General features: G+C 33.7%; 1 protein-coding gene across 2 annotated transcripts; it reads left to right on the top strand.

Annotated features, from left to right (window-relative positions):
* The first annotated feature begins 207 nt into the window (after window positions 1–207).
* LOC107421424 (agamous-like MADS-box protein AGL11) lies at window positions 208–9,678 on the top strand. Of its 2 annotated transcripts, XM_048475135.2 has the most exons (9): window positions 219–512; window positions 2,136–2,349; window positions 6,653–6,734; window positions 7,119–7,180; window positions 7,318–7,417; window positions 7,962–8,003; window positions 8,265–8,306; window positions 9,024–9,178; window positions 9,401–9,678. In XM_048475135.2, exons 2-9 carry the CDS (start codon window positions 2,168–2,170, stop codon window positions 9,402–9,404), a joined length of 669 nt encoding a protein of 222 aa, XP_048331092.1. In that variant the 5' UTR covers window positions 219–512; window positions 2,136–2,167; the 3' UTR covers window positions 9,405–9,678. The 2 variants fall into 2 exon arrangements, with proteins under 2 accessions (XP_048331093.1, XP_048331092.1); XM_048475136.2 differs by lacking the exon at window positions 9,401–9,678 and having other exon boundaries at window positions 208–512; window positions 9,024–9,182.
* The last annotated feature ends 16,056 nt before the right edge of the window (window positions 9,679–25,734 follow it).

Below are 25,734 nucleotides of genomic sequence, written 5' to 3'. Positions count from 1 at the left end.
TCCTAGTCTGCAAAACTCAAATTGTTTGTGTATAAATACATACTCACAACACACGTTGACAACAAGTCGCTAACACATGACCATTAGATGCATGGCGCATAATAAGATAGAAAATTTCCAGGGCAAATTGGTAATTTCACAAGACCTCGATGAGCAATTACAAGCGAAGAGAAATTGCAGTATAGGGGAGGAATTCCGACCTGCAAAGCTGTTTGATTTAGCTAAAACTAAAACGTCTTGCATGGTGTTTTTGGAAAAAAACCACTCTCTCTCCCTAGCCTAGCTACTTTCTTCCTTTGGCTTCCTTCAGAGTCTTTTTCTTTCTCTCTCTCTTTCTCTCTCTTTCACTCATTCAAAGATTAAAATAAATAAACAAATAAATAAAAAAGCTATAAATGGTGTAGAGAGAAGTAGAAGTAGGGTATAAAAAAAAAAAATTGGCTTTCTTTGGGGGTTAGAAAATTCTTTTTTCCGAAAGCTGAAGTTTTGCCGGAGTGGAAGCCAAAGCCAAGGTCTGTGTGTGTGTGTGTGGTTTTGATCTTTTTAAAGAAAATGTTTGGTTGCAGAGATTTTTCTAGGGAAAAAACTACTAGTAATAATGTTTTTGCTTCGTTTCAAAGACACCCTCTTTCTCTCTGATCATAGAAATAGGAAAATGGGTGTAGCAGTGCAGTCAATCTTAGATCTGTTTGCCAGAGACAACAGAATCTCTTCTTCTTCTCTTTTTTTTTTTTTTTTTTTTTTTTTTTCTCCTATCCTTGGGAGATCTATTTTGTTTTTGTTTTTCCTTTTTTTTTTTTTTTCCAAGTACGCTCCAATTAATTTCCCATGTTTTTGCCATCATTTATTTCCCTTTTTTTTTCATTTGGAAACAAGTTATGGGGTTTTGTGTTCATGATTTTTTTGCTTCAAATTTCAGACTTTTCTTCTTTTTTCATCAATCATCTTGCTAGCTTTTTTTTTTTTTTCCAATCAAGTTATGGGGTTTGTTTTTGTTTGGAAATGGAACGACTAGTTTAGATTTTCTTATCATTGTTTCACTTTCAGTTTTCTTGAGCTGATTTGAGCTAAATATAACCCCCCCCCCCCCCCCCCCCCAAAAAAAAAAAAAAAAAAAGTGAATATCCAATTGCAAGCTTTGCTCTTCCATTATTCTTTTCTCTTTAAGAATACCCATACTAGATTTTCTTAAATCACTGACATCACTGTTCTTCTTATTCTTCTTTTTTTTTCTTTTTCTTTTTTTTACTTGGTTTCTTTGCGTCTTTAATGGAGCTTTCAATTTTTTAAAATATATATATATATATATATATATATATGTTTCATCATTTTGTATATAGATCTTGTTTGGGTTTTTTCCATTAAAATTTTTTCTTGCCCCACTTTTACGTTGATTTGGAACGCACACAATTCGGTTTTCAAAAAACACTTTCTTGAGCTGAAATGACATAACTTTTTCTTAACGTTTTTCTGGGGTTTAGAAAATGATCTATCAAAATCACTGTAAAGACCAGTAATTAATCTACCAAATCAAAGAGAGACTGGCATGGAGGAAAATTTTTGTGTTACATATTAATTTAGTTAATCAATTTCTCTATATGATCTAGTTTCCTTTAGATCTTTTTTTGGCTGTTCTTTAATTTCTGTCCCATTTAATTTCCTTTTCCCTTTTAGTACGGTTTTCGATATCTGGTATTTTATTGATCATACTCCATTTCTGTGTTTGCTAATAAAATCTTCCAGAAAACATAATTATCTTCCCCACCTCCTTGACAGCAAAAAACTGAATTAATGGAGATTTTTACACCCTCCTATACATATATACTAAAATTATTATTGCATCCCCTAAATATATTTCCTTTTGAATATTTTGTATTTCTTTTGTGCAGATTTCCAAACTCCTCTAATAAATTTAATTTTTTTTTACTTTTTTTTTCCTTTATCCCTTTTTCCTACAGACATCATATTGAGGGGATCTACTAGATATATATATATATATATAGCTTTGAAAAATTATATATCCTATATATTTATAACTCAAAAGAAATACTTCTATCTGTATTTATGGAAGCAGGAAAGATATGTTTTCAAGAAATGTGAAATATTTGTTTTTCCGTTTTTGGTTGGAGTTTTAGATATCTTATCAGAGAAGGCAGTGCAAATTAATATGGGAAGAGGAAAGATAGAGATAAAGAGGATAGAGAACACAACCAATCGTCAAGTGACTTTCTGTAAGAGAAGAAATGGACTGCTGAAGAAAGCTTATGAGCTATCTGTGCTCTGTGATGCAGAAGTTGCCCTCATTGTCTTCTCCAGTCGGGGCCGTCTCTACGAGTACGCAAATAACAAGTAAAGTTTCCTCCTCGTTTCCAATCATTTTCTTTTTACATATTTGCTTCTTTTGTCTATGTTTGGTTTTACATATTTCCATATATATGTTGAAGGACTAAATTCAGTGTTCATGATGATTATATTTTTTGCATTTGATGGTTTAAACATGAAACTAAAGTCCCATATTGAAAACCCTTTTTTTTTTCTCATATAAAATAAATAAATAACTAAGAAGAAGAAGAAAAAGAAAGTTTTATATATGAAATTATAATAAGTTTGCTCTATTGTTGACCTTTCTTTACTTTTTTTTCCCCATTGCTCTCTTCATCTTTTGAATTGTTTGTGTAGTGCTTTTCAGATATGACGTTTTCTTTTAGGCTTTGGAAAAACTGATGGGCATTTTAGAACCCGAGATCATATTGTATGAACTTTTATATAAAAAGTCAACACTAAAAAGAACCATTTTTGTTAAAAAAAAATAATAACAAATAAAAGATAAAAAGAGAATCTATATGAACAGGGGAGATCAAGATATAATGTGTTAAATTTATCACGTATAATTTTAAAACAGTCAGACTATATATATTATAATATAATAGGAGGTAAAAACATGCCCAATGGGCTGAATTATTCATTAATAAGCTAAGAATTTGGGATTTCTTAAGGACAGTTTGGTTATTTGTAGTTTGTCTCTGTTGTTTGTACTTAATTAATCAGCATATATATATATATATATATATGTATATGCATGTATATAGAAATGGAAATTAAATTATATACATACTTTATTATTTTACATAAAAAAACGTCCATAAAGAAGCTTTGTTCATTTGTAATAGATGTGGAATTTGTAATAATTCTTCCTATATTTCCTTGCAGTCAAAATTAATTGGCATATTAAAGTTCGGTAAAAGCTACTACTACCTAATTCAATGGTCAATCTAATTTTGTCAAAGAACTAATTTATGAAACTATTAAGTCATGTTAAATTAATAAGTCTCTTTGTCATATTAAGATGATTAATAAGCTAAATCTTACAATTTCTTTCTTTGTCTTTATATATATTAAAAGTTTTTGTATTAGCATGCGAACAACCTTTTTTTTAAAGAACTAGTTTTGTTAGATGATGAGTCCAGTAGCAAACCGTTTGACAAATAATAATAATAATAAATAATTGCACTAATTAGCAACTAGCTAGTTTTGCAACCACTAATAAACCAATCTTTGAGAATGTAAAAATTTCATTTTAGTATATTAATTAATTATTATTCACAATGAACTGAAGATAGTAGAAAAATCATTATAGGAGTGTGAATATATATTATAACATTTTTCTTATATATGGATTAGGTCTATTTATCACGATATAGAACTACTTTTGTTATCAATTACCTAAAATTAATATATGGATGAAAACCATTGATATTTTCTTTCCAAAAAATGCCATAGATATTCATTTCCTTCAATTACCGGCTAGGCAATATTATAAAATAGCATAGTTTAAAACTAATGATTAATTAATTCTTTACTGAATAAAATCTCAAAACCACTATAATAAATCGAATATTTTTTTATCCAATTTATCCCATATTTATATGAAGGATCACATAAAAAATATCCATTGATCCAAGAAAACTAAAACTACATAAAAAAAAAAAAAAAAGTGTATATATATATATAAGAAGAATGAAGTAGACACAAATACTTTCCTCAGCTTGCATTAATGCATGTAACGAATGTTATGATGCTGTCTGTGATGTTATATACATATGTGCATGAAACAGATACATACAATATATAGATACATTTATATATTGATCATAAGCCCCCAAAAAAAAAAAAAGGTTCAGATCAAACAGCAGTTTTTTTCATGAATTTAGACATACTTTATCTGAAAAGAATCTTTGGATGCTGGTTTATTTTCATGCAATCTTTCATTATTTTCAGTGCTTTATAATATGTATGAGAATCCGCGATGCATAAATAAAAAATAATTTATAACACTAGTACTACTACACATAGTTTGTAGTCCCCATTCTTTCCCTTTTCAATAATTTGTCTCTGCCAATATTAATATTATCTCTTTGCACAAGGGTGTTCATCATCTTTCTCTTTCATTTTTATAGCTTACAAAGCTTCTCAACCTCCTCTTTAATTTATTTTCTTTTTTTCTTTCTTAATATAAGTCTTAAAAGTTTGGTTTTGACTACTGGGTGGGGGGTTTTTTTGTTTCTACTTTTCTCTGCTAAAAAAGTGAAGCACCGCATTCTTCTAGGACTTCCATTTTCATAATTGGACCAACGACTTCCTGCTTCTAGGGTTTTCATTGTACCTTTCTGTGCAAAGCATTTGATTTTGACCTCCATATTTACATATATAATGTGTGTGTGTATATATATATATATATATTTTCTTCATTATTTCCAATATATGCTACCAGTATTTTTGTTTTGGGTTATTAATTTTGGTGGGTGGGTCCCAATAAGGTGCTCTATTGCGTTTCTCTGTAGTACTTTTTCCATCTTTTGCGGTTCAAATCTCAGGGGGTACTAGTATGCAGGTGTTTGTTCCATTAATGGATTCTTCACTCTCTGTGTGTGAAAGTTAGGTTTGAACTTTTTCTAGCTAGTTGGGTTTGGTTACTTATTGTTATATACAAACCAAAAAAAAAAAAAAAACACAAGTAATTGACAACCAAAATATTGAAAACAAATTAAAGAAAAACTATATATACATATTTGAATGCAAAAGAGGGAAAATAAATTTACTAAGCTCAAACTTAACTGGTGGCTCTATGGATATTATATATTTATATAATATTTTATAATGAGGTTTCCTTTGATACCATGTTTATTTTTGCATGGGGTAGTGCTCTCTCACACCAATTTAAACCAATTAATCCTTTGGGAATGGAAACCGTATTTCTCAATTTTTTTGTTCCCCTCATTAATTTTACTGACAAATTAAATGGATTAAATATAAGAGTTTGAAATCTTGTGTATGTGGAACAGTTCTAAGAGAAGCCGATTTAGAATTTACATCACTTTATGATATTTTTCCATAAACCCTCCTTTAATTATTAATAATTTTGTTAGCTGTTTTCATTTCCTGGTAAATTTAGTATAAATTCATTGACAATTAAAATAAGAAAGGAATTTAAATGTTCTAGAAATTTTATGTTTCAGAGAGAGAGAGAGAGAGAGAGTATTTATTTAGGAGGCCTTAGGGGGCAGTGGAATAGGGCTATAATTGATTGGTTTGAACAAGAAAAAATGGATGGGTATTGAGACAGTCCATGGTGGTTTCCGTATAAATATCCATATGATCATCCAAGGTAATATATTGCATGTCAATCTATCTGATTCATGTCCCATCGTGCTTCCATTACAGGCTTTGATTCATCATTCGAGGTTTTCTATTTCCCACTCAAAATGTTTGGTTTCTCACCCGTTTCACTAGCTATAGACCATTAATTATTCCCCAAAAAAGAAAAAAAAAAAAAAAGACTATAGACCATTAATTACAGTACTTCCAATAAAAACATATAAATCAATAATACAGGTCATTATGAGATTAGGAAAAAATTTTCCCTCCATTAAATTTGTAGGTTTTTTTTTATTAATTTGAGAAAATACAGCATTATTCTAGAACATGAATTTGCATTTCTAGGTTAGAATGAAATGATAAAAATCAAAGTTACTGCATCAATTAAAAGTATGGTACTTAATAATCATTCTTGATAATGTATTTGTTTAAGTAGCTTATGTACATAGATAATATATGTGTGTATACATGTTATTGGGACCGTAAAGTATTTCCAAATTATGTTGAAAATTATGTTTATCATAATATAAATGCTATAACGACATCTTAGCAAATAATTTAAAACTAAAAATTTAGTTGAGAAATAATATCCTTATTACTTACTACCTCATCATGTCTGTCCAATTCTAATTTGAAAATCGTTTCCAAGAGACCATCTTTAATCTTCTAAACAATATATTTTTAATTATAATAAAATACATAGTAATATAAAAAATGTTAAGGGTTGCTATTTTTTTCAAATTAAATTTTTATTTTTTAATCATTTATTAGAATGTATCATTTATAGATGTCAAATCAGCATGTTTCTTACTATATTCATGTCTCTCATTATTTCTGTGCATTATTATTTTTTGAAGGATAAGTATATAACATATGTGTGTGTGTGTGTGTGTACTTCCATTTGCATGGAAAATCATCCTGTATGATAGTGGTTGAAAATGCAAAGATTTCAATTATCTTGACTTAATATTATTGTTGTTTTGGCATGCATATATAGTATAAGATCAACCATAGAGAGGTACAAGAAAGCATGCTCAGACAGCTCAAATACAACTTCCATTACAGAAATAAACGCGCAGGTAACTTAATAATCATAAGCATATACTAAAAGCTCATCCTGTTAATTTTTTAAACGTTAATATATAGACTTTCTACTCTAGTAATAGTGATCATGACACACACACATGCACATATATATTTACACTTTTGTATATTTCTCATATTAGTAATTATATATTTGTTTTGTAAATATCATATTAGTAATTATATTTTTGTGCCTTCATACCTTTCCGAAGGGTGTAATTAACATTTTGAGAGAAAAAAATTAAGAAAGATAAAAATAAATAACCATGTTGTAGCCAATCCAAAGCCTTTGCGTGCCTCGATCGATCATCTATAGCAAGTAGCAGCTAACAAATTTTCTGTTTCTGTTTGGCTACATTAACTTACATACAATCTAACAGTATTATCAACAAGAGTCGGCAAAGCTGAGACAACAAATACAAATGCTACAGAATTCCAACAGGTATTCTCACTGTTAATGTTTCCATTTTTTTAAAATCAATTTGCATAATAAGAATCCTCAACAAAATTAATGTAATACATATATATATATATATATGATGTTAATTAATTTGAGGAATTTGTGTTTTTGTCTTGTAGGAACTTGATGGGAGATTCCTTAAGCTCCCTCACAGTGAAAGAACTAAAGCAGTTGGAGAACAGGCTAGAAAGAGGCATTACAAGAATCAGGTCCAAGAAGGTAAAAGAATTTGACATCCATATATATATGAATTCGATGACAAATATTCAACCAAATTTAATACCATTTGAAATGGGTATCAAGACCTGAATATGCACTTGGTTCACCAATATATAATTATTTTATATATATATATTAGGATAATATCATAGTTCTTAGAATGCGAACTAAATTACTAAATCTTTGGATAATGTGATTAAAAAATAAATCCCAATCCAATTGAGCAAAATCGAAGGCCATGTATATAGCCAACCCACATTTTAAAATTTTTAGATATCTTTCTGACTTGAAACTTATTATATATCTGTGTGTGTGCGCAGAGAGATAGACATACTTCTACACGCATGTTTAAAAACTTCAACATGTTTAATGTAGACACTTTTCATTCAATTATACAAAGCATGTATACAAGATTTTACGATATCTTGAACTTATAATAGCCATATATATTTATGCTTTTTCCCTTTCTCTCTTAATTGACATTCTTCATTTTGTCGTTGTTGTTTTTTTTTTTCTTTTTTTCCCCCTTTTTTGGTTTCAATAGCATGAAATGTTACTTGCAGAAATTGAATACTTGCAGAAAAGGGTAATTCCCTATATCTTATATCTTATAGATTCACTACATTCCCTCTATATTTTTCTTCATTTTCAAAGAGTTAATTATACTTTTTCCCAAATGATCACATGTCACTATTCATCGTAAATCACAAAAAAATTTACATTGACGTAAAATGTCATAAATATCCCTTAAAAATGAAAGAAAGAACCTCTAATTTATGAGTAATTTAATTTTTCTACCCAAAAAAAAAAAATCTAATTTAATTTTTGAACATTAATTTTCTTGTAGGAGATTGAGCTGGAAAACGAGAATGTGTGCCTACGAACTAAGGTGAACATTTCTAGTACTAAAAGCAAACCATAATGTTTGCGAAATTTTTAGTTTTTATTGAGCACTAAATCAGGTTATTGATTTGGTATTGAATGTGTTTTTCTTTTTTGGCGTAATTGATTTGATATATATGAAACAAAATTATCTGAAACAACCATTATAAAAACCAAAAAAATAATAATAAAAATTTTTTTAAGGGGGAAAAAAAAGAAAAAAAAAAAGAGAGAGAGAGAAAAGAAGAAGAAGAAGACTAATTGGATGGACAACGTACCTCAAATTCATTAAAACTGGCTAAAAAGGCCCAAGTCCAAAGGGAGCCCAAAACATTCTTAATAACTTTGCTGTTGGGCTTGCGCCTAGGATTTTTCCTCAAAATCTAGATGGAAAATATTATTAACATTTTTAAATTCTTAAATTCTACGCTTTCAATTTTTCATTTTCATTTTACAGCACGGTTTTATAAAGAATTATTTTACAAAACTTTACCAACTGCCCTTAGTTTTTTAAATACAAACTCCACAGCTATGTCTTGGACCTTTAGTACATCATTTGGGTTTTAAATTTATAATGCTGAGTTTAAATAAAAGGATATGTTATATACTTCTTCCAAAAACATCAAACATGTTTAGCATTTCCATTTCCCTATATGTATTTAACTAATTACAATTTAAAAATTGTACATTCAGTAATTTCATTTTATATTTTGACCTACTATAGATTACTGAAATTGAGAGGCTTCAACAAACAAACATGGTTTCTGGTCAAGAGCTGAATGCGATCCATGCACTGGCTTCTCGAAATTTCTTTAATCCAAATTTAATTGAGGGTTCAACTGCCTTCTCTCAACCAGACAAGAAGATACTCCATCTTGGGTAATTATATTTCTCTCTATATATAATTACCTTCTATTTTTCATTATCAATCTATATATATATATATATATATAATTCCTTTAATATTTCTTTCAATATTACTTGCGTGCAAAAACATTCATTATTCTTGGTCAGCTTTTAATAAAAATATATCTAAATTGAATATGAATTCAAAGAATCAAATTTTACACTAATTTTTGTTTTGTGCAAATATATATGCAGGTAAGCTTACTATGGAGAGAAAAATTGGTATCATAAAAAAGCATTAACTCTATAAATAAATTAGATGCCAATGTTGTGGAGTATGTATCTTATTAATGTTATGTATGAGTGTCTCAGTGCACCATGAGATGAGACGGTATAAAATTCTTGTTACATGACTTAGGACATGGATCTAAACAGAATATGAATATGGATTTAATTGTATGTTACTAAGCAAATTGTATGAATCCATAATAGTACTGCTAGCTATATATTTTATACAGATAATTTTTGAAAAACTTGTTGCTGGACAAAAAAAATATATATATTGGACATTTTTTCTAATGCTATAACCCTTTGATTTCGATTATAAATATTGGCATTTTATGTGAAAGGAGATAATTCATTGTCTTCTTATATTAACTCGGAAACAGTTTACTTCAATTAAATATATTACATTAATATATATAATTTAGAATATAATTACTGCTTCTTTTTTTCTTTTTTTTTTTTTTGAACAATTAATGGTTCATTGACAGGTTAGAAATAGACGTAGAAAAAATGCATTGATTATGTATTCAAATGCTTACATGTTTTCATGCACATTCTTAGAACTCAATTCAGTTGGGTCACCATATTAATATTATTTATCACTATCAATGATTATCACTGTTATGTAGAAAATATGGATTTTCTTATACAAATGTTTAATTTTAAACAAAATCAATTGACAATCATCATGCTAGCTTTTGATTTTCAATTATGGAATCACTATTATCATAATTTAAAAGTTTTATTTGGCAACAAACAATGGTTTTCAAAGTAGCTAGTTAACAAACAGCGACTATCCAAGTAAAGCTAGTTTTATTGATCCTCTCCTTAGAAACCCCTTGAAAAAATGTCTACAATTCTTCCATTATATGAATTTACACATGCTAGTGAGTGTGGGAATACGTTAATTTGAGTATCAAAATTCAAAAATGTACGTCTATTTGTGGGAGTGGGAATAAGTTACTTTTGAAGTATCAAAAAGTTTTTCCAGTACCCCTCTCTCACAAGCACATGCAAAGTGTACACATAGGATCTATCTGTTTGTGAGTGCAAGAATACGCTATTCGAAACAAGTCATTTCCAACACCCCTCTCTCACAAACATCAGGAATCTACGTGTAGGATTTACCCACTTGTGAGTGTGCAAGATTACAGTACTTGGAGAATATAAAAAAATCCTAATTAAGGATTTATTAGGGATTTAACTCCTTTTCTTAGTCTTACACGCCAAAACCAACAATGAAGAAGAATTTTGCATATATAGAATAGAATACAAATATCCAGCTAGCTAGTTAAATCAATTCCAAGATTGCCACCACTCTGGAAAAAAAAATATGGCTGATCGAATATCTCAGCTGCTTCGATCCATTGTTCATCGAATTCTTTCAACGCTCCTCATGGAAGATGTTGTTAGAACTATTATCCTCTCCAAGAAATGGAACAATGTATGTTCTTCATTTCTAGCTGTTGATTTTGGTTGAGAAGAAACAATGTCTTCGTTCATGGAAGCTTTAGAGCAATCAGATTTAAAGAGTTTTGAAGAAATTGATATCAAATAGATTGTGAATGGTTTTGCATGCAATATGTGGAAGAAACTCGTATGAGACTTATGGAACAAAATAAAAGTATTCAAAATTTGAGGGTTTCAATGATTGGGAATATTAGTTGGGAACCATATTTGTCTGATTTTAATAAGTTGAAAAAAAAAAACAAACAAAAAAAACAAAAACATAGAGAACAATGCCTATGAGATTGATTTAAGTTCACAATTCCTCGTGAAATCTTCTCTGCTGCGAAATCCTTAACCGTGTTAAAGCAAACAAATTGCAGTTTCTCTCCACCGTTGGATAAGAACAATAACCCCATAAAAATGCTCATTTCTCTCAAGGAGTTGCATATGAACGATGTTATCATTCATTATGAGTACTTGTTTCAAAAGTTCATTTTTGGTTGCTCTCTTGTCAGAAGTTCACTCTTCGTCTTTTCGAGAGCTTAACCTACTTTCTAAAGACATTGTTAGGGTTCTGATTGGCAGCACTACTCAAAATGGTAAGATTCATGTTAGACCAATTAGCCAAAGTTTTGTGTATAATGAGTATAAGTTTGTATCCAACATTAATGAAGACATACTAATCCCAACTCATCATCCAAATTGAAAGAGTATAACCTTTCATGAGGCTGAAATCTCAGCAGAGTTGCTTCAATACTTGCCTCTTTAAATTTCCTAGCATTGATGCTTTTGTAGTGGACAACTACAGCAACATTCAAAAGAGAATGTAGATTTCAAGCAAGAGATTTAAGCCGATAAAATTGATTGGCAAGCTAAGAACCCATTGAAGGTCAATATTAACATCACAAATCTAGAACACTTTCAAGTTTAAAAGTCATTGGTTCAATGCACCCTATTATTCATTGAATGGTTTAGGTTTAAAGGAAGCTACTTTTCAATTCTCCATTAGAAGCAATTTCCGAAAGCTTGATATCCTGGCATTGAGACACCATCTAGAAAAGCTTAAGCAAATGAAGATTGTTTTGAATGTCATTGTTGATGTTTTGCTGGAAAGTGAGGAAAGTGATATCCATCAATTACACATCTTAACTCTATTTGCACTCATTTCATTTTGTTCTGATTAGTTTTTTTCTTTTTTTTCTTTTTTCCCTCCTTATTATATATGTTCTTTCATTTGTGCAGATTTTGTTTGTCCTGGAAGAAATAGAAAATCATGCCATGGTTCTAGTTTATGATCTATAGAATCTGAAGATAAAGACAAATTGTAATTCTGCAGAGTTTAATCATACTTCTCTTGTAGAAGGATTGTTTTGGGCTTCTCGTCCAAATATTCTCTAGCTGGTAACTCTTTCTCTAAGAAAGATCTCGATGAAGTCACAGAGGCACCTACCTCCATGTGAAGATCATTCTTGCTTTAGAGCTCTTAGATCAATCTGATATGAGCCTTTGACTTTTTATGTACAAACAACTTGATAAGAGATTGATTGTTCATATATGTTGTTCATAAAGTGTTTACTAATTTATTAAAATATATCAGTGGCCAGGTAAAAGATTGAAGGAGACTCGTGAACAAGATGTAAAGAAATGTTGCAGCTGTAGTGAAATCAGTTGTTGGAGGCATAGCTTAAAAGCTGTTCAAATCAAGAGCGAGATAGATTCAGCATCTTTACTTTTTGAACTAAAATGGCCAATCGAGCTTGACCTTGTTCACGCTTTGTCCTTTGACCTTTGTAAAAAACATTTTCAGAATAAATAAATGTTCTCATTTGGTATGAATTGGTCTCCCATTTTGATATCTTAGCGCACTCTACATTGAATACCTCACAAAAAGTGTATCAAATAAATAAAGTCTTTTCCTTTTCAAACAATAACTTTGAGTTCAAACTTCTTAACTGTAAATGTAAAAAGAAAAAATTGTTAACACTTTACTTACTGGAGTAGGATGAGTGTTTGGCAGAGAACTAAGGGACGACGGAAAACAGAGCCAACAGAAAACTAGGCAGGAAATTAATGCCGTTCTAGAAAACTGACTTTGGCTATTTATAATAAATGATTAGAAAAAGTCAAAATATATTAATTCAAAAATAGAAACGAGAAAATTGTATTTTATTTTAATTACTTGACAATCTTCAAAGAGCATTATATATATATATATATATATATATATATATATATATGTAGTTTGGGAAGTTATATGTATTGTACTTTAAGAAATATTTTCATATTCTCACTAAAAAAAAAATTCAAAAAACGCTTATGAAATTTGTATACTTCAACTCTAGTTTTTTGATTGACTAAATTAAAAAAATCCTCATGAAATTTGTATACTTTAGTTTTTTAATTGACTAATTTATACTTGTTTAAAAAATAAATTGATACTATTAAGACCATATGTAAAAGAAACTAAAAAACTTATTTAGTATTACTATTTAATCTCTTCATTTTATTTTCCAACAAGCCATATTTAATTAATTGGACTTTCTTTATTTTCCTTAATTTAATATCCACTAGTGCTTGTGTTGGTTTTTTTTTTTTTTTTTTTTTTTTTTTTTTTTTTTTTTTTTATAGTCTCTGAGAATGCATTGATATAGTTTATAGTTACACAATTAAACATTTTTCTTTTTTTCTCAATTCAAGACTGAACATATTATTGACCATCTCCCACAAAAAAAAAAAAAAAAAGTGCAAAAAAAAGAAATCATTATTATTTTGAATGCGCCTAACAATCTTACAGCATTGTTATAGCATAAAAGTCCAAGAAACTTTTTTTTTTCTTTTTATTTATTTTTTTCCTGCCGGGTATAGGCTTTTAGTTGAACTTTACATTACTTATTATATAATTGTATGTTTATCTTCTTCTTTTTCTTTTTTCTTTATTTAAGAATAAAAATAATTGTTGATCACTTTTCATATTTTTTTTTTCCTTTTTTTAAGGGAAATTGTTGATTATTTAACCATCTTATTTGTCTATTATACACAATGAATTTCCCAAGCATTAAAGTTAACCAAAATTCTTTTTTTTTTTTTTTTTTTCTAATTTTGAAGTGACAATTCGAATTCCTTTATCCCAAGCTAATGACAGACCCAAAGTAAAAAGTAAATTACAGAAAAATCACAATTTAGATTTAAATTGTTCAATCTATATTTTAAATGCAAATGACCCATAATTCGGCCACCACCACTTCGCCAACTCAAAAATCAGCTGGAAAAATTCCTATCTTCCCTTTAAACAAAAAAAAGTTTCAAATTCTGGTTTCCCATTAGCAAGATTTCTGGCAACAGTTTGAGAAATCAGCAAAACGGAAAGCCTCAATTATATCCCTACACCAAAAAATAAACAAATAAATAAAATAAAATAAAATAATTCTCAATCTGTGAAAATTCTTGGCTTTTCTCCAACAAAAGCATCAAGAACCAAAATATTAATTGGGAGATAATGGATCACCCTGCCACAATCCTCCATAGGCTACATATTTTCCTGAAGATCTCCAAACCAGAATTTCTGTTCCATCAAATATTCAAAGCTATTCCTCATCAACCCCATTCAGGCTGCTGATCAACCTCAACTTGCGTTGCTGATCAACACCCTCTTAGTTATTTATCATTTTTACAAATTAAAATTAAATTGGGAAACAAGGTTAAAAAAATATAAAGATTATTAATTGACAATTGATTTTTTTATATAGTGATACTGTCAACCAAGTATCTCAAATTTTATCAAGGTTGACACATTACATCCTAAATTTTTTTTTTTCCTGATATTCTGCACTCCAAACTTCTTTTCTGTTTGCACCGTTGGCTTGTCTGTTAAAAATGCATAATGAAATGATCATGGATGATGCACGTGCTCATGAAGCAAGGTTAAATCAAGTAATTTCACTCCTCTTTCTCTGTCTCTATCCTCTGTTTTTTTTTCTTTTTTTTTTTTTTTGGTGTACTCTCTTTTCCTTTGTAACTTTCTCTATCTGTCTCCTCTCTCTCTAACTAATATTTTAAAAAAGTAAAACTCCATTTTAGCAATGGATGAGCTTCTTTCTATAGAATTTTTCCAAAAAACTTAGATTTATCCATTTTTTTCCCTTATGTTTTTATTAACAATCAAACAACATTTCCTGTATTTTTTTTCCCCCCTTTTTTCCCCTCAATTTTTTTCCTCCATATTTTTTGAGTTTCAAACAAAGCCTAAAAGTTGTAAAATTATGTGATTTAATCTTGCTTGACAAGCTAATACGTGACACATGATCATTCCGTTATGCATTTTTAACAGATGAACCGACGGTGCAAGCAAAAAATAAGTTTGGGTGCAGAATGTCAGGAAAAAAGTGCAAGGTGCATGTGTCAATCTCAATAAAATTTGGTGTGCTTGGCTTGGCTGCTAATACCTCTTTTATATATTTTAGTTGTTTTCTCTGTACTAAGAGATCCTTCTTATTTTATAATATATTAAAAAATTAATGACTGTATTAAAGTAGTTGGAGAAATTATATTTTTGCATTTTAAGAAGTTTTCATATATCCACCAAAAGATGCAACTTTTAAAACACGTTTATAAATTTATTGGAGGTATTTTATATTCAGCATGGTTCTTGCTTCCCTCTCTCTCCTCCCTCCTTGCTTGGAGCTCGTCCATTTGTTGGGTGATCCCTTGCTCTCACGTTCGAGTGTTTACTCATCGTTTAAGCCGATGAGTGGTATTTTTGCTCATTGCAGTCACCTCCGAGGTTCTTCGCACCTGGAACCGATTCAATCAATGTGACTTCGTCTCGCATACCAATGTCTGTCTTTAAGCCTTCCCTTCCTTCGCTAACTCGCTGCTCGCCTCTGAAACTTGGGTTGGGTTCCCTGTCCTTCTTTCGCCCTAACGTTTTGAAAATGCTATGAGGTGCTCGAAAATGGTTGAAGTAGTTGAATAGGAGGATCACTATGACTATAGCCCTTGGTAAATTTACCAAAGACGAAAATGATTTATTTGATATTATGGATGACTAGTTACAAAGGGACCATTTCATTTTTGTAGGTTGGTCTGGTCTATTGCTCTTTCCTTACCTTGGGCGATGCCACAATCTGTTCTACATACAACAATGTGTTGAACTACTTCAACAAGTCTGCGTGTAAGATATCCAGCATCCGATGTTTGTACAGCAGTAATGAAATAGGCGTAGGCTCGATGACTCTTGAAAGTGAATATCGCTCACAATGGCCGCCCTGATAGTTGAACCCTTCAATGGGAAATTTCGTATGCTAGCTCCAATGAGTAGTAGAGGAAAGCTCGGCATAGAGCTAGATATAACTTTCGAACCCACCTATAAGCGAGCCATAAAACGCGAAAAAGAAAAATGGAACCAATGCTACTAAAATAACCAAAATCAAATCGCCTTTTGAATTAAACAAAGTAAGTAGTAGGGGCTTCATAGCGACTTTCATTGTAACACCTCGTCCCGAACCATGTCGGAATTTTTGCACGTTGACTGAGGTTGACTGTTGACCGTTGACCGAAGGGGTCAAAAGTTGACTTTTTGACTTGGTTGGAATTCTATGTTGACTGAGGTACTGTTACGAAGTACACGTTGGCACGAGTTCGTAGACTAGTAGCACGTTGAAAACAGAGCTACGGTTTGAAAGTTATGAGCAAAACAAGTTGAGGTCCAAACTGTCCAAGAGGTGCCGGAGTTGACTTTTTATTCATGCAAAGTTGAGCTTTGACTCATGCATGGTTGTAAAGTGTTCGTCGATACGAGTCCGTAGACTAGTGGCACGTCCGATTTGGACATGTGGTTTGAAAGTTATGGACCTGTAGAGTTTTTCAAACACCGTATTATTTTTTTTTAAACGTGTAATGATGTGCCACGTGTGACTTAATGAAGGTGACCATGTGTCACCATGTTGAGAAGTCACATGTCAACCATGTGTAATATCAAATTATTTTATTATTATTTTAAATAATAATATTATTATTAATATTATTTAATTATTTAATTATTTTTTTTATTTTATTTTATTTTTTTCTTTTTCTTTTCTTTTCCCCCACGTGGGAAAAAAAGGCCACGGGGCCCGATCCTTCTCCTTCTTCTTCTTCTTCTTCTTCTTCTTCTTCTTCTTCTTCTTTCTTTCTTTCTTTCTTCCTTCCCACCGCCCGTCTCTCTCTCTCTCCCTGCTGCACATTTTCCGGCCACCCATAAGCTACACGCGCCGGCCAGTGATGAGCGGAGGGAGGAGGCGAGCTCGGTCGCCAATTTTCACGGTCACCGGCCGCGGGATGCGCCCCGATCGGGCCGGAGAAGCCGCCGGCCAGAAAAATTTCTCTCTCCTCTTTTCTTGTGTTTTCCGGCCAGTCCAGTCCAAATTAAACCTCTTATCCCCCTATTTTGGGTCCTCTGAGTTCAAATATGGACTCCAATCTCAAAAATTCGAAGCGGTTTGTGAGATACAAGGAATTGAAAACCGGCCGAAGCTTTCCGGCCACCTCCGGCGGAATTGGGGTCGATGGAGACCGGATTTGTAATCCTCGTCACTCAAGCTTAGATTCGGTATATTATTCGACTATTTTGGTTAACGTTTGTGTTTGACCCCCCGAGTACCGGGTATTATTTACCCGAATAAAATATTAATTTATTTGACTGTGTGTGAATTTTATTCTAGGAGCACGGGTGAGTCATGGAATTGATCCCATGGTGGATCATGGTTTAATTGCGTGCTCCAGGTGAGTGACCCACCTTTAATAAATATTTTGGGATAATTAATTATATTTAATTGCTGTTAAATTGGTATCTGAAATTATGCTCATGTGGTGGAATTTAAATATAGTCGGGAAAAAAATATTATTTTATATATATTTTTACCCATTGATACTAAACGGAATTTTGGGTTACTAAGAATTTCCCGAGTATTATTTTATTATGGTTTAATTTATTTATTGTGCATGAGCAAAGTATATTTCAGTAATAATCGTACGTGGTTTTAAGTGTTATTTTTCGGGCATAATTGGGTTAAATATTTTATGCAAATATTTGTTTAAGTTGGTGGTTTAATTTTATAAATTATACCCGCGGTATTTCAATTGTTGAATCTCGTATTACGAGAAAAGGTATGGTTTTATTTGTTATCGATGTTTTCGTACCGGTTTGTTAAATAAAAATATGTGGGATGGTAAGTGTGACAAATTTGGTATATTTCCCATGGTAATTTTGGAAAACGGTACGGTTGGTTTAATAATTATTTTAGACGCATTCACACAGTATTGGTGTTCTGGTATATGTATATGTGGTTCAGCGCGCAAGTATTATTATTTTTCCCGTGAGTTGCCATTGGACCGTGGGCAGGCAAGTCTTATATAGTGCACACAGCCGCCCCCCTCCTTGGCCGGGATGATGGTTTCAGCAGCGGTACTGTCGGGACGCCGAAGTGCCGTTTGCAAGTTTCTCTCTTTAATCTCCCCGCCAGTCGGTGCTCAGGACGCTGGGTATCGGAGAGCATCACTGGTATATGGTGTGGTGCGTCAAGTACAAATTTTTTCTGTTAGAAATTTCAAACCCCAAAGAGTACAAAATTATTTATTATAATTTATTGCAGTTTATTTATATTTGGGGTATTTATTTATTTATTTATTTGTTGTTTATTAAATTATTTGGTCCTTTGGTTTTCGGGAAGTACGAATATCGTGTTTTGTGAAAATGTTTTAAAAGGGGAACATTTCCAACGGAGTGAATAGTGAGGGTTTTGAGAGAAATTGTTACCTCAATTGTTTATTTATTTATTTAATTGTTCGGTATTGATTAATTAAATTTCTTTATTTTTATATTATTAATATTAAAGGTGTTTAGTAGATAGGGTCACTCACTGAGATGATTAGCATCTCACGCTCTTAAATTTCGTTCCCCTATGTCCAGGTTGGAGATGTTGATTGTCCGGGGCGAGCCCAACGTCTCAGTTCGTTGCCGAAGGTTCAAGAAGTATTTCTTCCCTTTTTCCTCTCCATCCTGTATTACTTCTTATCTATCATTGTATAAATTCCACATGTATCTGTATAATGCTCTGTATACTGTATTGGATGTGTAGTTATTATTTATGCACTGGGTTGCTGCTGTTATTATTTGAAGTGCTGAAATTTGTGGAATCAATTTGTAGTATTGTGGGAGGAATAAGGGGATGTTTATAGAAGTGTGTTTTCAGTGCAGGTAATTTTTGGTTAGTCCTACCCTTAGGGGAGATGCTGCCGGATTTTCCGTTGGAAGGTTCGGTGGTATTTCCCTAGGATCAGGGCTTGTCTAGGGTTCCGGGGAGGAATTCTGGACGGGTCCTGACATTCATTCTAAAGTAAAGGAAACCGAAGAACCAACCTTTAGTCAATAGGAGCCCTACTTCCCTCTTTGCGACCTCATCACTTCAATTCAAGCACAAACCAATCTCTTTCTTAGTCACCGGGCAGAGCGCATAAATAAAGATAAAACCCGCCGTAAAGTAAAACAAAAAAATGAATATTTTTTGGGAATTCTCAGGTAGAAGTAAAAAGGGACTTTATTTTTTGTTTTAAGAAAAGGAATATCGACTATCTACTGTACTGACTACTGTACTGAATCGTTGTACATTTCAATTTGAATTAGAGATTCTACGTACAAATACAAGTGGTCAAATTAGTCAACATTTATATGTTTCGATGCAACAACAAGATGTTATTTGTAACAAGTAGTTTTGTTGGTTGGTTAATTGGTCACATTTTATTCATGAAATGGGTTGGATTGGTATTAGTCTGGATACTAGGAAATATGGTCCGAAGGATCCCGATAGTAGTTCCATGAACAATCCTTTACGGGATTGGATTTTTTTGATAGTGGAAATGCCATGAAGCGCGAACCAAGATCCGTGATATGAAAACCAAAATCAGAATGAGGAGGAAAAAGATATCGTGATGTAAGTCCATTATTCCTTGCATCATAGGTGTTGCTGCGTCCCCGAACTGCTCTCCCTTTCCATTTAATCACTGACAAAACCTGCCGACTTAACGAAACGACCGTGATTTGGATTGGATCCCAATGAAACAATACATTAATGAGAAGTTAGTCCGATAAGTTTAGTGAATTTTTTTTATTTATAGGTCTTTAATTTATATATAAATTAAAACAGGCCAAAACTCATCTTTCTTGAAACATGAAAGAAAAAGCCCCCCTTTGTTACAAGTTAAAAAGAGCCTGCTATGAATATAAAAACATTGCTGCCCAACTTATTTATACACTCCCCGTCTTCATCCTAGACGCCACTGGTACTATTCATCTATACTATATATGGATGACTCCTGCTTTCTCCCCAATGGAATGATCTGGATGCTCAAGGCTCTAGGCTGAGTAGCAAGAGGAACCTTTAATTTATTACGAGCCTAAACTTTTTTTTATGGTAAGCGACTGCCACCTTCTCGTTTACATCACCGTCGCCAAGAATGGCATAGTTGCAAAGCTTCGTTGTGCCATACAGCAGCTATCCACACAAGCATATGATGTGTAAGTGTGAATAGAGGCCAAGAACCCCTCTCGGCTTAAAGGAAGCGGCTTGTCCGCTTCCGTATGGTTCTTGTATTGTTTTTTATTTCTATCTTTTTTCATGTCTGATCCCACAAAATCTTCTTCAATATCTTTGTCTTGCTTTAAAAGAGATGATTCAAAATTTGCTTGGCTTGTGGATTCTTTTTTTCCTTGATTTCGATTTTCTGATTCAAGAGATTTTCGAGCCTGCAAGCAGCAAGCAACAACAGTGGAAAAGCCGTTGCGTGCTAGCTTGTAGTTTAGGTAAGGGAGAACTATAGAGGGGAGGAAAGAATATAAGTTCTTTTACTGCAACCAGGTCTACATATTCAAGATTTTGTTGGGGACAGAAAGAACCTATCATGCTCTATTAAAATTTCGACTTTCAATAATCAATATAGTCGCTGACAAATTGTAAAAATTGAATCGAAGCATGATAATTTCCTTAAAATTTCCTAAAATTACCTATAGGCATCATATACAGATAAGTATGTGTACTGTTCAGCGCCGGTTCTACATCCCCCACTTACTTATTTAGAATAGATGGATGACGCTTTTTCCCTTGATTGAGCTAAAGGTAGCTTGCTTACTCTCTTTCTTCCTTGGATGATAGATCGGTTCGCATCTATGGTCAATCAATAGGTCCGCGGATCTATTCTTCTATACAATAAATTGCCATCTCGTAGCACCACCACGACACCGATTCTTGTTATTTTTCTGAACCCCCATGCCGGGACTTCGGCTTTGAGTATGATGAATGAGTGGAAAGATCTTTATAGAAGTCTTATGGGTGGAAAAAATCATAACTATACTTAACAGTAAAACACCAAGAAAAACCCACATACGACGAAGAATTTTTATTGCCGTTGGAAAAAGTAGAAGTCCTACTCCTATTAACATAGGAGTTGGAAGGGGAATGAAAGGTATGATCCATGAATATTGATATGTATATTCCATAAAAAAGAATCTTTTTATCTTAATTAATTGTTTCTGATTCACCGGCTTTTATTTCTTTTGAAAATGGTCAGTTAATAATAAAAAATTAAGATATACAAAACTGAAATAGAATTTTAGCTGGGTCCTTAGACTTCTGACTAACATTCTCCTAATGATAATGTTAATTAATCTAGTACCTATGATAGCATTGAATGGATCTTTTTCCCTTTTCACTTTAATAGCGGTTTCCTTTTTTATTTCCTTTGATTTCTTACTGTTCGACTACCCGGTATAAAGGCAGGCACAGATCTATGAATAGGAGATGTTCTGCGAGTATCTACAGGACCTAAATTATCAACGCGCTCTCCAAGCACGTTGAAAATTCGTCCTAGCATCGCTCCACCGACTGGAACACTTAGAGGAGCTCCTGTGTCAATCACTTCCATTTCTCTCGTTAGACCATCTGTAGCACTCATAGCTACCGCTCTAACTTGATTATTTCCTAATAATTGCTGTACTTCACATGTAACACCCCGTCCCAAATCGCACCGGAATCCGTGCACGTTGACCGAGGTTGACTGTTGACCGTTGACCAAAGGGGTCAAAAGTTGACTTTTTGACTCGGTGGGCATTTCGAGATGACTAGGGCACCGTGGCGAGGTGCACGATGCCACGAGTTCATAGACTGGTAGCACGTCGAAAACGGAGCTACGGTTTGAAAGTTATGGACGAAACAAGTTGCGGTCCAAACTGTCCAAGGAGTGCTGAGGTTGACTTTTTGTTTATGGGGAATTGAGCTTTGACTTGTGCATGGTTGTGAAGTGCTCGTCGATACGAGTTCACAGACTAGCGGCACGCTCAAAACGGACATCCGGTTAAAAAGTTATGGACGTTTGAAGTTTACCGGATACCGTATTATTTTAATGTTTTTTTTTTGGGTCGGTGAACAGTGAAACGCCACGTGTCAGTTTCTGATTGGTCCACGTGGCATGAACAGTGTCACGCAGGGTTTTAATTTTGAAAAACTCTCGGGGAAGAGAGAGAAAGAGAGAGAAGAGAGAGAAAGAGAGAGAGGAGAGAGAAAGAGAGAGAGAGAGAGCCACCGCCGGCCACCGGATTTTTCCACTGTTCCGGCCGAGTTACTGTACACGCGCCGGACAGAAAGCTTGCCCACCTCATTTCCGGCAAAACCTCCAAGTTTCACGGTGAACGGCCGCCGGACGCGCCCGGATCGGACGTCCGAAGTTTGGCGGCGATTTTTCCCCTCCACCGCCGGCCACCGCGAATCGGCACTGTTCCGGCCATTTTCCGGCCACACGCGCCTGACAGCCTTGATCCTCTCCTCAAGTCCGGCCTACCCACCAAAAATCACGGCCATCGGACCACCGACGCGCCGGGATCGGAGCGTTTTCCGGCGAGGGGTCGAAAATCTTCAAACGGTGATTTCTCCGCCGTCCGACCTCCGTTTTGCTCACCGTCGGTCCCGTTGGATTGCTCTCCTCACGATCTACAAATCTGCAAAATTTCACAGCAAACGGCCACCGTCGGAAAATACTGTTCCGGTGACGGTTGCCGGTGACGTGGCGGCCCGCTGGAAAATACTGTTCCGGCGAGTACCCGAAAATTCCGGCCAGCTCCAGTCCGCAGTGTTCGACCTCCTGAACCCAAATCCGACTTCCGTTTCCGCCAATTCGCGACGGTTTGGGAGAATTGCGGAGCCGAAACTCGAAAAGCTTTCCGGCGAGATTCCGACCCCGTCGGGTTCGATCACCGGAAAGTAAGACCGAATCCGTGATCCTCATCACGTGAGCTTCGATTCGGTATATAACTCGTAACCCTTAGATGTCGCTTGGTGTTCGCTCCCCGGGTATCCATTTGGGAATTACCCGAATAAAATATTAATCTTTTTGGTTTGTGCACTGTGGTTGTTTAGGTGCACGCGCGAGTAGTGGAGTGGATCCCGAGGAGGATCTTAGTTGATTTGCGCTCTCCAGGTGAGTGACCCACCTTTAAAAATATTTTCGGGGTAATTAATTGTATTTATGTGGTATTAATTTGGTATCTGTAAAATTGTGCTCATGTGGTGTATTTTAAATATAATCGGGAAAAATATTATTTTATATATATATTTACCATTGGTAATAAATGGAAATTTTGGGATCATTAAGAAATTCCCGATTATTATTTTATGGTGATTTAATTATGAATTATATTGTTGTTTAATTTATTATGCATGAGCAAAGTGAATTTTGGTGGTATTTATACGTGGTTTTAAATTTGATTTTCCGGGCATAATTGGGTTAAATATTTTACGAAAATATTTGGTTATATTTTATAAATTATGCCCGCGGTATTTTTATGGTTGCATTTCGTATTTCGAGAAATTGTGGTTTGTTGTTATCGCTGTTTCGTACCGGGTGATTGGATAAAATATGTGGGATGGTGTTTTGTGAAATTTTGGTATACTTCCCACGGTGGTTTTTGGAAAAACGGTACGGTTGGTTGTTTATGTTTATTTTTAGACGCACTCATACAGTATTGGTGTTCTGGTGTATGGTGTATGGACACGTGGTAGCACGCGGTTATTATATGGTTTAGCGTGCGGTTATTACTTCACCCGTGAGTTGCCATTGGACCGTGGGCAGGCAAGGTTATTGTTGCGCATAGCCGCCCCCCTCCTTGGCCGGGTGATGGTTTTTAGCAGTCGGTACTGTCGGGACGCCGAAAGTGACCACTGCAGGTTTCTCTCTTTAACCTCCCGCCAGTCGGTGCTCGGGACGCTGGGTATCGGAGGGCATCACCGGTATATGGTGTGGTGCGTCAGGTGTAATTGTCGGTGTAATTGCAAATAATGGTTTAAACCCCAAAGGTGTTCAAAATTTATTTATTATAATTTACTATATTTTTATTATATATTTGGGGTATGTATTTATTTAATTTTTGTTGTTAAATTATTTAATCCCTTGGTTTTTGGGAGGTATGCACATTGGGTTTTGCGAAAAGGTTTTAAAAAGGGAACATTTCAAACGGAGCGATTGGTGAGAGTTTTGAGGGAAATCATTATTTTCCAAAGGTTATTATTATTTATTATTAATTGTTGGTATTTGTTCCACTCCTTAATTGTTATTATTTTATTATTATTATTAAAAGGTGTTCAGTAGTTCGGGTTACTCACGGAGATGATTAGCATCTCACACTCTTAAATTCCGTTCCCTTAGGTGCAAGTGGTGGTAGACGTTCTTCCGGAGCGAACCAAGTTTTCCGCTGCTGTTGTGTTTCGAGAAGTTTCTTTGTACTCTTTCATTTCAGTGTATTATTTCTTTTCAGCCTTGTTGTATTTCTGTTGTTTAGCACTTCTTAAAGCTCTGTATACTCTTGGAATACTTCTGTTTTATTTATGCACTGGACTGTTGTTGCTTTGAGAAGTGTTGGAATTTGTGGAATCAGTTTGTAGTTTGTGGGAGGAATAAGGGGATGTTTTTAGAAGTGTGTTTTCAGTGCAGGTAATTTGTGGTAAGTAAATCCCTTAGGGGAGGCTCTGTCGGATTTTCCTTTGGAGGGTCCGGTAGGGTTTCCCTGGGATCAGGGCTGTCTAGGGTTCCGGGGAAGGAATTCTGGACGGGTCCTGACATCACAAGTCACATTAATTTTTTGACCAATAGTATCTTGGCCCTTAACTACCAGAGCGTTGTAAATATTAGGCATCTTGCCTGGTGGAAAAGCTACATCCAATACCAGACCAATGATTTGAGCAATACGCCCTAGGTTGTTTTTTTCAAGCGCAGGAGCGCGCCTCCCCTGTAACTAATAATTAAGGGAAAAGGCCTTTACTGAGCCTTCAATCTTGGACCCACTCAAGCTCAAGCCAAACAATCAACCCTAACAAGAGGAAGGGGCCTTATCTTTATAATGTGCATTTTTTAATGATTCATTTCTCATTTATGGGATTTTATGAATCTACAAAAAAATTATCCACGAAGAAAAAATCGGCAGAGTCTTTGTATAATCACCTAAAAAAGGGAAAAGGGGTTTTTATTAATTGGGGTGAAAGTTAGGGATATATAGTGATACAAACTTAGAGAAATAAGAATTTAGAAAGTGATAAAACCATTCGGATAATCATTCAAAAATGAAGACCAAAAGCTCGTTACTCTTTGTTTCCCTATAATTGGGGCCACAATTGGGCTCTGTCCATTTATTCACTCGATCCGACTTGAAATTGATTTTCCAATTTCTTTTTTTCCGCCACACCAATAATTCAAACAATTTAAACAAGGTTTTGGACATATCCAGAAAGAATGAAACATTCTCAGAATTCCCCATTGATACAACATGCTAAGGAATTGTC

Source organism: Ziziphus jujuba, chromosome 5, assembly GCF_031755915.1.
Source record: "Ziziphus jujuba cultivar Dongzao chromosome 5, ASM3175591v1".
Taxonomy (NCBI): Eukaryota; Viridiplantae; Streptophyta; class Magnoliopsida; order Rosales; family Rhamnaceae; genus Ziziphus; species Ziziphus jujuba.
This window is presented reverse-complemented; position numbering and strand designations above follow the sequence as displayed.